The following is a 15400-nucleotide window of genomic DNA, read 5'->3' on the forward strand; positions in this document are numbered from 1 at the left end:
GAAGACAACAGCTAAAATCATGCTCCTCCTGTGTTCTCTGTCTTGACAAAACATCAGTATCTACTTAGTCTTCTAGGACAGGAATCCCAAAGCCTTCTTTGAGGCTCAATTATTTCTGTATCTCTGGTGAACAGCAAAAAGCTTCTTAAAATCCTCCCATCACTCTTTATTCTTTAATTAAAAGATTAAATGGATTATGAAGCAGCCAGGATATTCTGAATGGATTCTTGACATTGAGGCTACGCACTGCTCTAATACACCCTGTGTTTTATAAAAGAGTGGTTTCCAGGCTTTGCCCTCTGAGACTCCAGCTCTTGACTCCATTTTGAAGGTGAAGGATGATTGAGATCCTGGGTGAAGCCGCAAATACCATCCTCTGTCCTGCAGCTCCCATGCCGGACACATTGATACATGTTTTGCTCCTGAGGGTAGAAAGGCTGCCACCCTGTAACTTCAACAGTGTGAACTGAGAAAGTAGGAGCATATGGACATGTTAAAATGGTATACCTGGAAAACCAGGTAGAAGAACTCACCAGACAAGCCAGACCTTGGAAAGAATGCTGTTCTCATGTCCAAATGCCATGGAGTGATGGACAGCTAACACTGCAATGGTGTGGCTGCACCAACTTGGCACACAGTGTAGATGAAGAACTAAAAGGCTGAGGACTTGCAGCTGCCTGGGGGTTCTACCTGGCAATAATCTGTCTGTCCTGAAGTCCTCCATTTCCTGCTGCATAACCAGGTCTGATTTTCTCTGTAGCTGGCCACATCTTCACTCTCAAGTTGGACTCTACTGTGGCCTAACAGCCACAGCTCTTCCCTGAGATTGGTTCCGGGCCCCCTATCTCATTAGTACGTGTCTCTTATGGCATTTCTGAACCTTTTTTCAATCAGTTATAGCCTTTCAACTTATGTTCCTCTTGTAAACCACGTGCATACGTGATCTGCGGTACAGTATGAGAGCTATTATTAAAAAGTCATGGATTCTGTACTCCAAACCAGTGTCATTTCTAATTGCACTCTAATAGTGACCCTGATATGCACAGAGAAGTGAAGCTCGCAGCTCTCATCGCAGAAGCGTCTTTTGCTGCAGAGACCATTACAGAAAGAGACCTTTACGTTACAGCTGGACAAAATGCAGAGAATAACTGAAAGACTGTGTTCCGTCTCAATGGAGACACCCACGACATAGCCTTTGTACCTAAGGCTCAGGGGAGGCCAGAGGATCAGGAAGCCTGCAGCCAGAGGATGTCTTCCACACACGATAAGGAAGACACATGCATGGAATCTCAACAATATGGCTGCCTAACTGGACCTAACAATGACAGCACCAGTTGGCATGCTAATACAAGTGGGAGAATCTCACAGGGTCCTACCCCAAGATGAAAAGTGACAAAGACTGCTGAGAAAGGGAGAATCAGTCTCCCCAAGGATGAGCCCCCTAAATGACTGTCACATCCCAAGTGGTCATCCCTAAGAATCATACATACAGGCAACACAAAATGGACGCAGTAGCCTATATCATACAGTGGTTCCCCTATGTCTCTACCAGTAACCAAAGAAAAAGAAGACAAGAATGTGAGAGAGAGTAGAAGGGCATGGAAAGGGTTGGAAAGAAAACAGGTAGAAGGAGGAATTATGCAGTTATACTTTAACTAATTTTTTTTTTGAAGTTGAGATAGAAAAATAAAAAATAAATAGAAAAAAAAAACCTTCTATTCACCTTAGCCAAATCACCTATGTATCTCTGTGTATTCTTCCTTCCCTAGCAGCCACCCAAAATAATGCTTTCAGAGCCATGCTGGAGTTCACTGTTTTCTGAGCACACACTGTCATGCCTCTAGAGTTTGGAGCTAAATATTTAGTCCAAGGGAACGATGCATCTTTTGTCTCCTAATCTTTACAACAGCACTACTCTCCTCCCCCCGCAGCCCCCACCCCACCAACAGAACCTTGTGGGTTCTTGTTCATTTTCTTCCTTTTACCAAAATAGAATCTTACAATGTATTTGAGCTTTGTCATTCCTAGATGCTGGAATTTCAGGTGTACATCATCTTACCCAGGTCCTGTTCCATTTCCTTGAGAACCCCTCCCGTATGACTTATGGGCGGGGGAGATCCCGCACACTCCATGGACCCAGTTCTCTCCATAAGTTTATGACCATGTCAGCATCTCTGGAGTGCTGCCAGGTTATTTTCATGGCAGCTTTTCCACTCTATTAGACTCTTCAGAAGAGGGAAAAGGCCAGATACTATCAGATTCTCAATAACTACTCTTTGAATGAAAAATTCACCGAGCAATTAATATGCTGCAAAGTCATCTGAGTGTCCCGCTGGTTTCCAATGTGTCAAGCCACCTCAGAGTTTCCAAAAGCTCTTTTCGATATGTCTTCTGAGGTAATCCAATGCGACTTCTCAGGGCAGGTATGCAAAGTTAAGAGAAAATGAAAAAGTGGAACCTTCTGTTAAAAGATTAAAGAAGGGAGGTGTCAGGGGGAAGGTTTAATTTAATTCTAAACCATCAATTTCGCCGTGAGCCTGAACAGACCAGTCAGCACCTTGAGACATCATTCACTTGATAGCATCTACTCAGAAATACATTCTCCAAAGAGGAAAACAATAAACAAAACAAAAAAAAAAAAAGGCCACACACAAACCAGTCTAAAAGTCAAAGGGTCACAAATCACCGTGAGAAATCCGAGCTTCTTGTCAGAACATTACAAAGCTTGGTCAGCTGCATTCCTTCATAAGGTAACTTTCATTTTCAATTGTTATAGCACCAGAGATATGGACAGCCATGAAGGATGGCTCTGAATGCTGCTCCTATGAAGCACATATGGGGACCCTGGAGCTTGGAGGTCTTAATCTCAAATCAGAGTCTGAACTCCCAGCCTCTGTGACTCATCATGGCACAGAATACATATAATGAAATGACTTAATGATTCATGGAGATTGCTCTATACTGGGTCCTGTAGGAATCGTGACATTTCTATCTTGTCTCTTAAGAATCACATGACTTACCCACCTATTCTCCTCATCCTTATCTCAAACTAGAGATAGAACAACACTTCTTTTCTGGGCTGACATCTGATTGACTTTTTTTTTTTTTTTTGAGACAGGGTTTCTCTCTGGCTGTCCTAAAGTTCACTTTGTAGACAAGGCTGGACTTGAACTCACAGAGATCTGCCTGCCTGCCAATGTCTCCCTAGTACTGGGATTAAAGGTATGTGCCACCATGCCCAGCTTTTCCAATCTTTACTAAAGTGGCAGATTTGGCATGTTCTAGGTAGCTAGGTCCACAGCCATGCACACATAGACATCACTAACTGGACTTGGTGAGCTATGAAAAATTTAAACATATTAAAGGAACATGAAGTTAGAGGGTGCTCTGTTGAGAGAAACTTGTCAGTGAGTTTGAGGTAGAAGAAACTAGAATGTGTGGTGCAGGAAATGGGATACAATCATTTTTATTGTATCCTTAAGATAGGAAAATCTTAAGGATAAAGAAAAATTAATGTTAAAAAATGTCTTTTCACAGACTGTTTTCCCCAACAAAACTGCCCCATACACACACACACACACACACACACACACACACACACACACACACACACACACACACACGTGGGCACGCACAAGATGCACATGACTAGGTGATGTATCCCCTAGTGGGGATTACTAGTCCATAATAGTAGTGTTAAGACATGAAAAATGAAAATAAAGGAGCAAATCATGTCAGGTTAACTGGCTATGAGTCCTAAGGATCTGCTCTTCGGAACTTTCTTTTCTATGCCACCGTTGGCTTCACACCAAGCAAGACTTCTAAAATACAGGGCCCCAGTTACATGTGGGTTTTGATATGCAACAAAATATGTCCCAAATGCTTATTCCAAGCAGGGTATACCGACACTTAGAGACATATTCCAAGACTAAACCTTCAACAGTGAGAATGTGACGTGGGAGGGAGAGAGGGAGAGACAGAGAGAGAGAGGGAGAGAGAGAGAGAGAGAGAGAGAGAGAGAGAGAGAGAGAGAGAGAGAGAGAGAGAGAGATCTTGTGAGGATGTGCTAAGATGACAAAAGGACTAGAGTCTTCAACTAGAGCAGAGCACCTGTCCACAGGCACTAGTTTGTATGGCGGCTCAGCCTCACTGTGAGTCACCATCTACCTTAGGGTGTTGGGTCACTTCAAGCACAGGGCAGCAGCTATCAGGAGTATATGCCAAATGTCAGTGGAGAGCTCTCCTCACATCTGAACTTCAGGAAATGATGTCATATAGAAGCCCCTGTCAGAGTACAGAATCTCCTAGTAATGGTAAGCAGACATCACATCCTACTTGTCGGGAAACAGGAGGGACAATGGAGCCAGTGACTCGCCACAGTGATGCCTCCATATTAGAGGTCACTTCCTCCTATAACTGGATTTTACTTGAGAAGTGACTCACTGCCCTTCTATTTCCTGATCCATTAAGTGCGATCTGTTAAGTTAACTGTAAGGCTTCGGCCTTGATAATGCCTTAAAATATGAGGTTACATGCCATAAAAATAGAGGCCAGGAGAGATAATTTGAAACACAATTATGTACCTTATGTGTAGCAGAAGAAAATGCAAATAGCTGTGTACCTGTGCCCATTACCTTTTATTTCTATTTCAAGTCAGAACTATCTGAATTCCTTCCAATCACTACAGCCATTGCCAGAATTGGCTGTCGTTAAGTGAAAACCGCTGACTAATGACTTACGTCCTGACTTTTATTATATATAAAAATATTGCCCTAGGCCAATATTCCTTTAAACAACACTATCAGTTCCTGAGTGCACAGATGGATTCTTCCTGGAATTCTGTTTCCTAAAACAGGTTTCCTTTGGTGGACAACGAAAAGCAGGGCCTTTCAGGCTGATACAGTTCAAGCTTTCCCAAATATTCCTCCAGTCCTCCAATCACAGGACGCAGGGTGGCCAGCACAGATCAGCCATCCACGAACCCATTCTCTCCTCTTCCTTTGCTCACACCTAGGCTATGTGACCCCAACTCCCCCCTCATAGGCAGGACCTAATGACTGGAAGTGTCACTTCTTGTGTCACAATGCCCATACAGTGTGAAAAGGCAGAGCGCATCTTCCCTTGACCTCCTGCAACAACCCGGAAACCTCGTGTGGAAGATCAGAAAGGGCTACTCGCCCACTAAGCAGGAAAGCAGCTGTACAATTTGGATATGCTGAAAATAAATCTCTGCTGTGCTAAGCCCTCAAGACTGCAGAGTTTATCTTTGGCAACAGTGAGCCTCACCTTGGCTAGTACTTGAATATGGCATTAACATCCCCATCCCTGGTTTACCTAGAAGTGGCCAGGGATTTGGAGAGATCAAAGGACCTATCTCTCTTATTGTCGGTGTGGTTGAACTGAATTCAAAACAAGCCCTTCTGCCTCCGAGTCCTGTGTCTTTTATCAAATAAAATTGTCCCTTGCCCCGAATCCTTGATTTTAAAAGGATTATATGTGCTTCGCATACCACTTGGAGACTTTATTTCATAAATGAAACGTTTTCCAGTCTCATCCCAGAATCTCACGCAGGGATAAGAAGACAAGTCTGTGGATTCACATCTGGGGAAAAGCTTCAGTTCTGTCTTCATTTTAATAAACCCATTTGAAAACCAGTACATCTCTTAATCCCGGGATTTGCAATTATGACTTCTGTCTCTGGGGTAAGCAAGCACTAGGAGAAATTCCCTTCAGTTGTGAGTAGGCTTTGCGTCCCTATCCATTGTTAACAACGGGAAGAAGGATGCTTAAGGAAGCCATTATTTAAACCGCTACCCAGTTTGGGGGATGCCTTTTGCCAAGGCAGCTGCAGTAAACCAACCTAGATACTTCTGGTGGTGTGTGAAGAGAGGGTGAGGAAGAAAGAGCAACACTGAGGTCATAACGACCAGTGTATGATCATGGAGGAGTATGGGGAACTCTACCAAGGATGGGTAGAAGAAGTGCAAAGCCAAAGGTTTGAAAGAACCACTGCTGCCACTGGGGAAGGTGGAACAGCTCTTGTTGCTTTATTACATATATGTCATGACAGTGAGAGACAACTTAACAGGCAGTGATTGGCACCATGAGCCAAAAGAAGACAGACTGGTCTGGTAAGTATTAAAGAATATTTCTTTTCTTTCTTTCTTTTTTTTTTTTTTTTTAGATTTATTTACTTATTATACATACAGTGTTTTGCCTACATGTACACCAGATCTCATTACAGATCATCGTGAGCCACCATGTGGTTGCTGAGAATTGAACTCAGGACCTTTAAAAGAACAGACAGTGCTCTTAACCTCTGAGCCATCTCTCCAATATTTCCTTAGAGTGAAACTGTCTTCTCTGTCGCTGTGCAGTTTCTACATTACTGCCCAGCTCTTACAGACTTTAACGCCTTGTTTGACTGTTCATATGAGCTTTTGGTGTATTAAGAAAGAACAATTCTGTGCAGCCCAGGCTGGCTTCAAATGCACTATCAACCTGCAGTGGCCCCTGGAGTTCTAGAATTACAGGACGCCAAAATGTACATCCGTTAAAAATGCCTAATGAGCACCAGTGAGATGGCTCAGTAGGTCAAGGCACTTGCCTCCAAGCCTGACAGCCTGAGTTCCATTGCTGGAACTCACATGGTGGAAGGAGAAAGATGGTGCTACAAGCTATCCTTATACCTCTACACATACACTGTGGCACACACATGCACAGACATGTGTATGCAAAGCCATAGAGAGAGATAGATAGATAGATAGATAGATAGATAGATAGATAGATAGATAGATGGATAGATAGATACTACAAGTGCTTAATAGAAAAAAATAGCATAGAGTTTCCTATCCAAATGATAAAGTCACATTCTTGAAAGAATCCCAATGGCCAATCCATTTGGAGGACAGCAACTACAAAGTCTGCACAGCGGTAGATAACTCCTCCCCTAGATCAGAGCAATCATCTGTATTTCTTAACCCATGCCAGCACCGTCACTAACAGAATTCTTAATCAATCTCACTATCCCTATCATTTATTCCTATAAGAAAGCATACAACCACTTGCTTTAAATAGCTGCACACGTGCTAATAAGCCACGCTTCCCAATTATAACTGGGTTGTAATTTGAGATGCGCACCATCAATCAGGCCTAGTCAATACGTCACACTGTCCTGGAACCAAAAGTCCCCTCTGGAAATGCCCATCAGGTGTTCATCCCAAAACCACACACTTTATGACAGAGATTGAAGCCAAGGATGATGGGAAGAAAAAATCCCAGATTCATAAAACTAAGCATAAAGTCTTTGGTGAACATGTTTATAAGCTTCTAAACATAGGCAAAAGTTTCCTGAAAATCCAAAGAGACTAAATGGGTTTTTACCAAGGCTAATGTCCAACAGCAGACCCAACCCTGTTAGCCCTGTGGGGAGTTTTAGACTCCACTCTGAAACCCCTGCCCTTCCACCCACTCTCAATACATTCCTTTGACTCTTACAACTTTATGTCACTCACATTTAAAGTCAAATATTCTAGAGGTAGCACATGTCTTCGGTAATTATTGCAATTTTAAAATAAGCAAGCGTCGGATAAGAAAAGCATATCCTATCTATAATGTCACCAGTCACCGAGACCTTGACTGATGCAGCATCTTCAAAAGGATGTATACGCAATGTCAAATAAAACCTTCGAAAATAAACCATGAAGCCTGTGGAGGGAAATACAGAGGAGAATAAAGTCTTAGCAATGTCTCTACAAAGCTGAGCAGCAAGCTCCCTAAGGCCCAGGAATCATATTTCTCTTTACTGTTGAAGAGCCAGCCTTAGAATGACATTAGCATTTGTTGAATAAAAGGCAAGGGGGAGAGATGGCAATAGAGAGGGAAGTAGGAGAAATTCAGTTCTAAATTTGGCAAGAAAGAAGATAAAGGGCAGAGTGGACCAGCGTGAGAAGGTGAAAAGCATCTCAAAGTGGTCAGTGGCACAGCAGCATGCGAGTGGTGGGCGCCACAGCATGCCACTTAAAAGTATCCAACATGGTGACTTTCATGCTATGTGAGTTCTACCACATAAAAATTTTATCACACTTTTTTATAAGCAGGGTGTAAACGACCTCTATGTCCGCAAACTTGCAATAAAGTCTTGTAGACGTGCAAGCACACTAGTGCCTCAGTAAGTGGATGTACTGAAAATCAAAGAGAGGAAACTCGGTCAAACGTGGGGATCGGGGCAGTCTGAGCAGAAGCAGCCTATAAAGCAAGAAGGCACTGCAAGGTGACCTAACCCTTCTAACTTAGACAGTCAAGGCCAAAGACAAGTGGGAAAAAACTGGGCCCTATCCCCCAACCTCTCTGCCATCAGATTCCCCAGAGGTAGTGCTGGGGCAGCTTCTGTATCCAAGGACAGGCGGCCCCTGAGACCTGGGTTACACCCACTACTTTACTTTCCTCCTCCCTGAGCCAAGGACGGAGAAGGCAAGCAAACCTGCACAGCCCAGCAAATGCTGCGCTGCCCTGCGGAGATGGAACGTTGGACACACGTTGCACTTCTAGGCCTTGGGCTCAGAATCATCACACGTCTACCTTTCAGACTGTTCCCCAAGACAAACCTAAATTTACTATGTAATAAGGCAAAGGATGGAAAGAACTTTCAAAGTTCAAGTACAAACAAAAATGCTCTAATACCAAAGCCATGATAATAATTCGCCAAACAGAAATGAAGGTCAGCGAAAGCGCTGTAAGATTGCTGCAATATTACCTGGGTGTTCATAGTACACCGAACAGCCAAAGCAAAACACTGTCATATCAAACTAGAACACACCTATCTCATCACTATTATGAATATATCAAAAAAAGAGAAGCCATGTATTCATTGGAACCTAGAAATCTGAAAAAAATTAAAATAGTCTATCAGCCTCCAAATTTTCCGAATCATACGTAAAGTGGAGAAACAGTATGTGAGTCACATCAACTGTGCCTTTGAAAGGGCCGTTTAGAGCCGCCTCCTCCGCGCACCCAGTGATCTGTATTTTGGGACAAACTGGGGTGTTTTGGAAAGTCATGGCAATTCTTTTAAAGAAAAGACGGGACATGGGCTGAGCACACAGCAAAAGCCACATCTCGCTTTAGTGAAAGAAAAATGTGGGTCACATCCAGCAGTTCTTTGATAAAAGAGACATTTGAGGATGAGTCAGCAGAGGGAAAAATTGAAAGCATTGCATCTATATAGAAATCATCTATACATTTGCCATCAGTAAAATAAAAAATAAAAAATAAACCACTTTGCCCTGACAGCAGAGAATGATGCATGGACTCTTAACAAAGCAGCTCTTGCTAGGAGAAAAGGCAGCTGCTGTTCCTCGCAATTGCACCGCACAAGTCTGTTTTATCTAAGGATTGTCCACTTGTGTATCTGTTGGAGCAATTCGGAAGAGAACATATTGAGCTGTGCTTGTGGGCATGACTGATGACAAGGGCAAAAAGCAGTTCTCAGGTCTTCATGAAAGGCACAAAGAGCTGGCACATGGACTTCCCTGCCATCCAGATGGCTTGGCCTGTCTGCATATGGATTTCAGGAAAAAAGCAAGGAAGAAGTGAGGTTCTGAGGGTAACAACAAACCAACACAGAAGCTGGTGTTGTAGCCCAGAGGTGCAGTGTCTGACCAGCATACACAAGGCTCTAGGTTCTGTTGTTAGCTCCACATGTGCACAAAAGAAAAAATATTAAGAAATAAAGCAAAGTACTTTTTACCAGATGTACTAAATGTCATTGGATCTTCATGGTTGGGGACTACAGATTTGTTCCAGAGAGCAAGGGGAGAGTGTAACTAGAGTTAGTCCTTTGGATGCAGTAATCCCTGATGCCTAGAATCAACTACAAAACCTTCATGTTCCCCCGCAGCCAGCCACTATGATCTTTTGACTAGGAAATGCTCTGAACTCTACTGGGAGATCCTCTCTCTGAAGTCCCTCCCTTCCTAGCCAGCTTGTCTTTCACCTCCATGGAAGCCATTCTGTGGATCCCTCAAGTCTTCAGGGAGTTATAGAGGCCAAGTCAGTTGTTAAATCCCATACTGCTTCAGGGCAGCCCTAACTTCGCCACATTCTCAGAACAAGAAAACGCAAGGTGATCTCTGGCTTGTCTGGAAACATAATCACTACACCTGGCCTCTGTGTTCAGGACCGGATCAGGGAAGAATGCTTAACAAATAACAAAAAAAAAAAAAAAAAAAAAAAAAACCCTCACAAATAAAGACACATGGTTGCAATGCCAACTAGTGCAAGTTTATTGAGAAATACACAGTGCGACAAGCTCCCTTTTTTTTTCCAAGACACAAAAGCAGAAGCCAGGAGATACAGCAGCAAGGTGCAGACACAGGCTGATGGCAGCAGGGCCCCTGGAAGCCTCATGACACCTCAGACTGGACTGAGGGTACTAAAGGCCCCTGGAAGCATCAAAAAGCTCACACATTACCAGAAATCAAACCTTAAAGTTATCTTAGCGCTGGTAAGAAACATTTCAGAGTGTCAAAGGCAGCTTCTGCATGGCCAGTAGCCAGCAATTGGGCAGTCAGTAACACAGTGAAGTATTCAGGCAGTACATGGGGAGATCCTGGAAACACAGCTGGCGGGGCCGGAGATTCAACGGGCTCAGTGGCTCCTACATGCTCAACAGGTTCTTCGGCAGCCGGACACATAGGACTGCTGGTAGGGCCTGGAGACTCCACAGGTTGGTTGGCAGACAGTAGAGATGCCTCCCACTGGCTGGCTGATGGCAGAGATGCCTCCCACTGGTTGGCAGACAGCAGAGATGCCTCCCACTGGTTGGCAGACAGCAGAGCTGCCTCCCACTGGTTGGCAGGAGCTGGAAACGCCTCCCAAGGGCTGACAGCCACCGGACACAAAAGTGAGTGGCCGGCTACAGGGAGTAGAGGAAGGAGTAGAGACGCAGGTAGTCTGTCGACTGCAAGTTACCTGGGCAGGAGTGGAGACACAAGAAGTTCTCTGGTAGCACGCTGGCTGGCAGACGCTGGGCTCGCAGCATGACTCCTGACAATGGTCCAGGAGCCAGGAACTCGTTTGGAAGGAACTGGGCAAGCATATGCCACTCAGGCAGTCTATGTCACCGGCTGAAGCCGTGGCAGCTGGGCCCGCTGGGGCAGTATAACGTCCTCCGACTGGCCTGGAAGAGCAATTTCTTGGAGAGCAGTTGAAAGACATGGCGGCAGAGAGAGGGCTGCAAGGCGTTCTTGAAGTTAGCTGCACTGTGAGTGCTACTTCGGGCTCCTGGGCTTTTTATATATCCTGGCTCAGGGGTGGGGCTCCCATGCTAGTTGCCTTGGCTTGTTTGGCTCATACAGCCTTGCCTTAGAACATCTTGTGAATCTACAAGTTAATTGTCTCTCGAGAAGCTGTCTCCCTCGTAAAGGAAATTTAGTAGTTTGGTAACCAAATCATAAGTCTCCTGCATTGTACTTAGTCCGGGTTACAAATGCTGGTTGACAGCTTCAAAGCTATGGGTCATCTTTGCCTCCTACATGTCATCCCCCACTGATGCTCTTGCATCCGATGAGCGTCCATCCGGCCACAGCTCCAAACACGTCCCTGTCCTGCCCCATCGTCACACTCTGCCCCTTCTGGCCAGGACTGACTACAAGCCCACACCCTGCCTGGTTTGTCATTGGCATTTAATATGCTTTAAACATAACTTAATCGGCCACTCTTCCACAGCTAACGGGGTTTCTAATAATGGGGGGTTGCCCCTTCAGAATGCTTCGTGGTAGCAATGAGAAGACTGACCAAGGGAAAGGACGCAGCGATTCACCCATATCCGAAGGCCATCCTCAGCCCCGGACCAAAGCGAGAAAATCACCGGAAGCAGAGGGAGCACTGGGGTCCCTTTTATTTCATCGAGGCAGCAAGTTAGATGCTAATTAAGTGGAGCTGCATTCACAGCCAAGACCCTTTTTAAATAAATTGGGTGAGAATTATCCCTAAAAGTTTTACTCTAATAAAAATGGATAACAATCACTCACGAGCCTCATTGGGATGCCAGGAGACAGGCTTCATTAATTTTAAAATTATTGTAATATTAATTTAAAAGGCTATGGCGTCTTTCTCCGATTTTGTTCAATATATTTGAAACATATTTATTTTCACACAAGTTTTTATAGATAGGGTGCATTTTAATCAGGAATAAACTAAAGACTCTCCAAGGTCATTGTCTCTATCACAGATAAGGATAGGCAAGGGTGGGCGGGACCAGGCACTTAATCAATGCTGGGTAGTAAATGAGTACATGAAGAGGGTTCTGTAATATTTAATTATTCCTTTTGTGCTTGGAGAGCCATACTGATGCTATTCTTTTTTGATTTATCTCAATATAATATAGTCAGCTCCAAGAAAGAGAATCGACTGTTTCTTTTAGTTCATCTGTACACAGGTAAATCACCACTCCAACACAGCTTAAGTGACCAGAAATATTTCCACCTCAAAATAGCTCGAAAATCTGACAAGTTTTATGGCCTGGCTTACCTGGGGAACAACAATGAATTTACACATATTTGAGGGCTACAGGCCGGGCCACAAAATGAACAGCTTTGTGTCAGAACTCATCAGAAGTCTCCTTGCGAGAGCATCAATTGAAGGCTGATGATACACTCCAACAACAGGAAGCAGGGCTGGCGGCTGCATTAGAAAACCCAAGGATCCGCTTCCATGGCTCCAAGAATGTGGTCAGGAGCCCAGGGAGAGACGTTAAGGAGATGACCACTGTCCACAATGTTGTGGCCATGCTCCTCCCACCAGCAAGAATGTCTCAGATGGTGTTTGAAGGTCAGAGTGCCCCCATCAAGGGATGGGCTAGCTTGTTTTACAATAGCTGAGTCCTTTGCAGGCTTCTACCTGTGAGGACTGGCAGAAACACAAGGGGAAAGAGTTCAGTAGTGCAAATGCAGAAAGAGGGAAAGCAGGAAGGAGACTGCCAGAAGCCATGACCACACTGCTAGAACGGCAGAGACTTTTTTTTAGAGGTGTGTGTGTGTGTGTGTGTGTGTGTGTGTGTGTGTGTGTGTGTGTACATGCAAACACATGTGCCACAGTGTGCGTGTGGAGGTCAGAGGACCACTTTCAGGAAACGATTCCCTCCTCTCATCATGTGGACTCACACCATCAGGCTCAGAAGCAAACACCTTTACCATCTCACCAGCCCCTGGCAAACTTTTTAAAAGTCTTCATCTGTCTTTATCAAACTTTTCTATTGAAAGTTGAAAATCACAATGGAAAATTCTTTCCATTGGCTTCGGGAGGACATCGAGTGAGTGTTTTTAGAGCACGTGGGTCTCACTCGGCTGGCGAATCAGGAGCTCCATGGACCTCATCTCACCTGGTCCTTCCATCAGCTCCATGGAGGAGGCATTGGTTCAGGGAGGCTCGGTAGCCATCGGAGCTGTTCGGTTTATATCGGACTAAGTACAAATTCAAGTAGAGCAGCGCCTAAGAGCAACCAGGCTACAGTTGGGTGACTGAAATGTGTTGCGGTGCCTTCACTAAAGCATGATGAATTTATTTATTGAAAGTCAGACCACCGATCCTACACTGATGACAGAATAAAAGCTACAGTAACTCTCCCCTCCAGGTCATTAGCCATTCAGCAACAAGAAAAATGAAAGAAGTCATTCTGCATAGCATTTAATGCTTTCTTATTTAACTAGAGTGAAAGTCAAGGTCATTATACATAAAGCAAAATCAGAGAGCCAGAAGTAACTTGAAACTACAGTTTGAGTCCACAACTATTTGTAATGGCTCTGCATGTAACTAATGTCTGGAGAATTGCAGAGTTGGGCATTGGCTTGTCCATTTTCCACAGAACCTGCCACCTTGCAGATGTTGAATAAAAACAGTCAGTTGAATGGCTTCCTTGGGTTTTCATTACTGAATGAAACTACTGGTTTGTGCTTACACTGTGGCTGAAAGCACTGAAATTTTATATTACAATGATTTCAGCATTTGTGAGTCACATCTTTCATAGAGGCCGAGGCCTTGCCACCTAGAAAGAAAACCCCTGTTCACACCCTGCCATCCTCTGAAGCTGTATCTGGGGCCCTAGGCAAGCGGCTTCATGCTTGGGTGCATCAAGGGAAGCCTCCTACACTGACAGCTTGGTCTGCAGTGCCAGGCTCAGACCACGGGCTCTGGGGAAATGGTTGGGTCCTGTGGCCTAGTCTATTGGTATATTATTCATAAGTGAGCAGAACGTGGAAACGTGGCAGAGACTGGACAGTGTAGCCTGACTGGAGGGCATGGGCCACTAGGAAGATACCTTTGAAGGGACTGTCCTTGGTGTCATTCACTCTCCCTCTCCCTTTCTCTTGCCTCTGATTCTAGGCTTCTGTAAAGTTAGCAGCCCGTACATGCAGACACGCACAAATGCACGCATGCATGCACGTACACCACAGTGTTGTCCCTTACTCTAATCCAAACAGTCATGGAACTAGCTGAACACTGACAAAGTCTATGAAACCGTGAGCTAAAATTGATCATGCTCCCTTAGCGTGTCTGCTCCCAGCAATGAGGTAGAGACCAGGAAACCCAATAACAGTAATGTGACACTTGAATAAATTACAGATAACTCTACCTTGGCAATATTTTAAATGGAATTAATCAATCATGCTTTCAGTATAATTATAAAAAAAAAAAAAAACCATTTGGTCAACTACCACTATCACTCCATAGTCTGTACAGCATGAAACTTCAATGCAGGAGGGGGAAAAAAGTGACTTGTAAGGACTAGTTACTGCCTCTCATTTGCATAAAGTGAGGGGAGAGTGTGAGGAGAGCAGAGGAGGAGAGATCAAAGAGCCACTCTTGTCCATTATCTTCATCACAGATGGGTAATTTGCTCTCATTTGTATAGAACGGTCTAAATTTTATACAATAATTATCACCGGCTGGAAATGAGTGATTCTTTCACTCAAACTGAATCCCAGTAATCACTTGCAAGACCAAGCATTTGGGAATGAAATGAGTTCGACAGGTGTGGGAGGCTCGAGGCTTAGTATGCAGAGAGGACGCTTTTCATCAGGACGTTGGGAATATTGTTGGCCAGTGCTGGTCCAGAGAAAATGACAAATTGAGTCTCATCAAATACAGGCATGGTGAATTTGCAGAAAAGTTAATAAACTTAAAACAAAAGTTGATTGTTCTCTACTTTGAGGAAGTGATTGTCTTCTCGAAATTAAGCTACTCGTCTCTTAAGAAATATAAAAGAAAATTCAAATTCTTATAGAGAGAACATTATGGTTGCTGTGAAACTTAAAATTAACTCCATCTCAGCTGAGTAGCCTGCTTTTCTCTTTAGCTTAACACACACTCTCTGTTGAGTCTCCAGAAAGCCCCCGACTGA

General features: G+C 44.1%; 1 protein-coding gene across 1 annotated transcript; it reads right to left on the reverse strand.

The window, feature by feature from the left end:
- Positions 1-10602: 10602 nt before the first annotated feature.
- LOC127192848 (keratin-associated protein 11-1) lies at positions 10603-11273 on the reverse strand. Its single transcript, XM_051150197.1, has one exon. It carries the CDS (start codon positions 11215-11217, stop codon positions 10666-10668), a length of 552 nt encoding a protein of 183 aa, XP_051006154.1. The 5' UTR covers positions 11218-11273; the 3' UTR covers positions 10603-10665.
- Between the last annotated feature and the right edge of the window lie 4127 nt (positions 11274-15400).

This window comes from Acomys russatus, chromosome 8 (assembly GCF_903995435.1).
Source record: "Acomys russatus chromosome 8, mAcoRus1.1, whole genome shotgun sequence".
Lineage (NCBI taxonomy): Eukaryota > Metazoa > Chordata > Mammalia > Rodentia > Muridae > Acomys > Acomys russatus.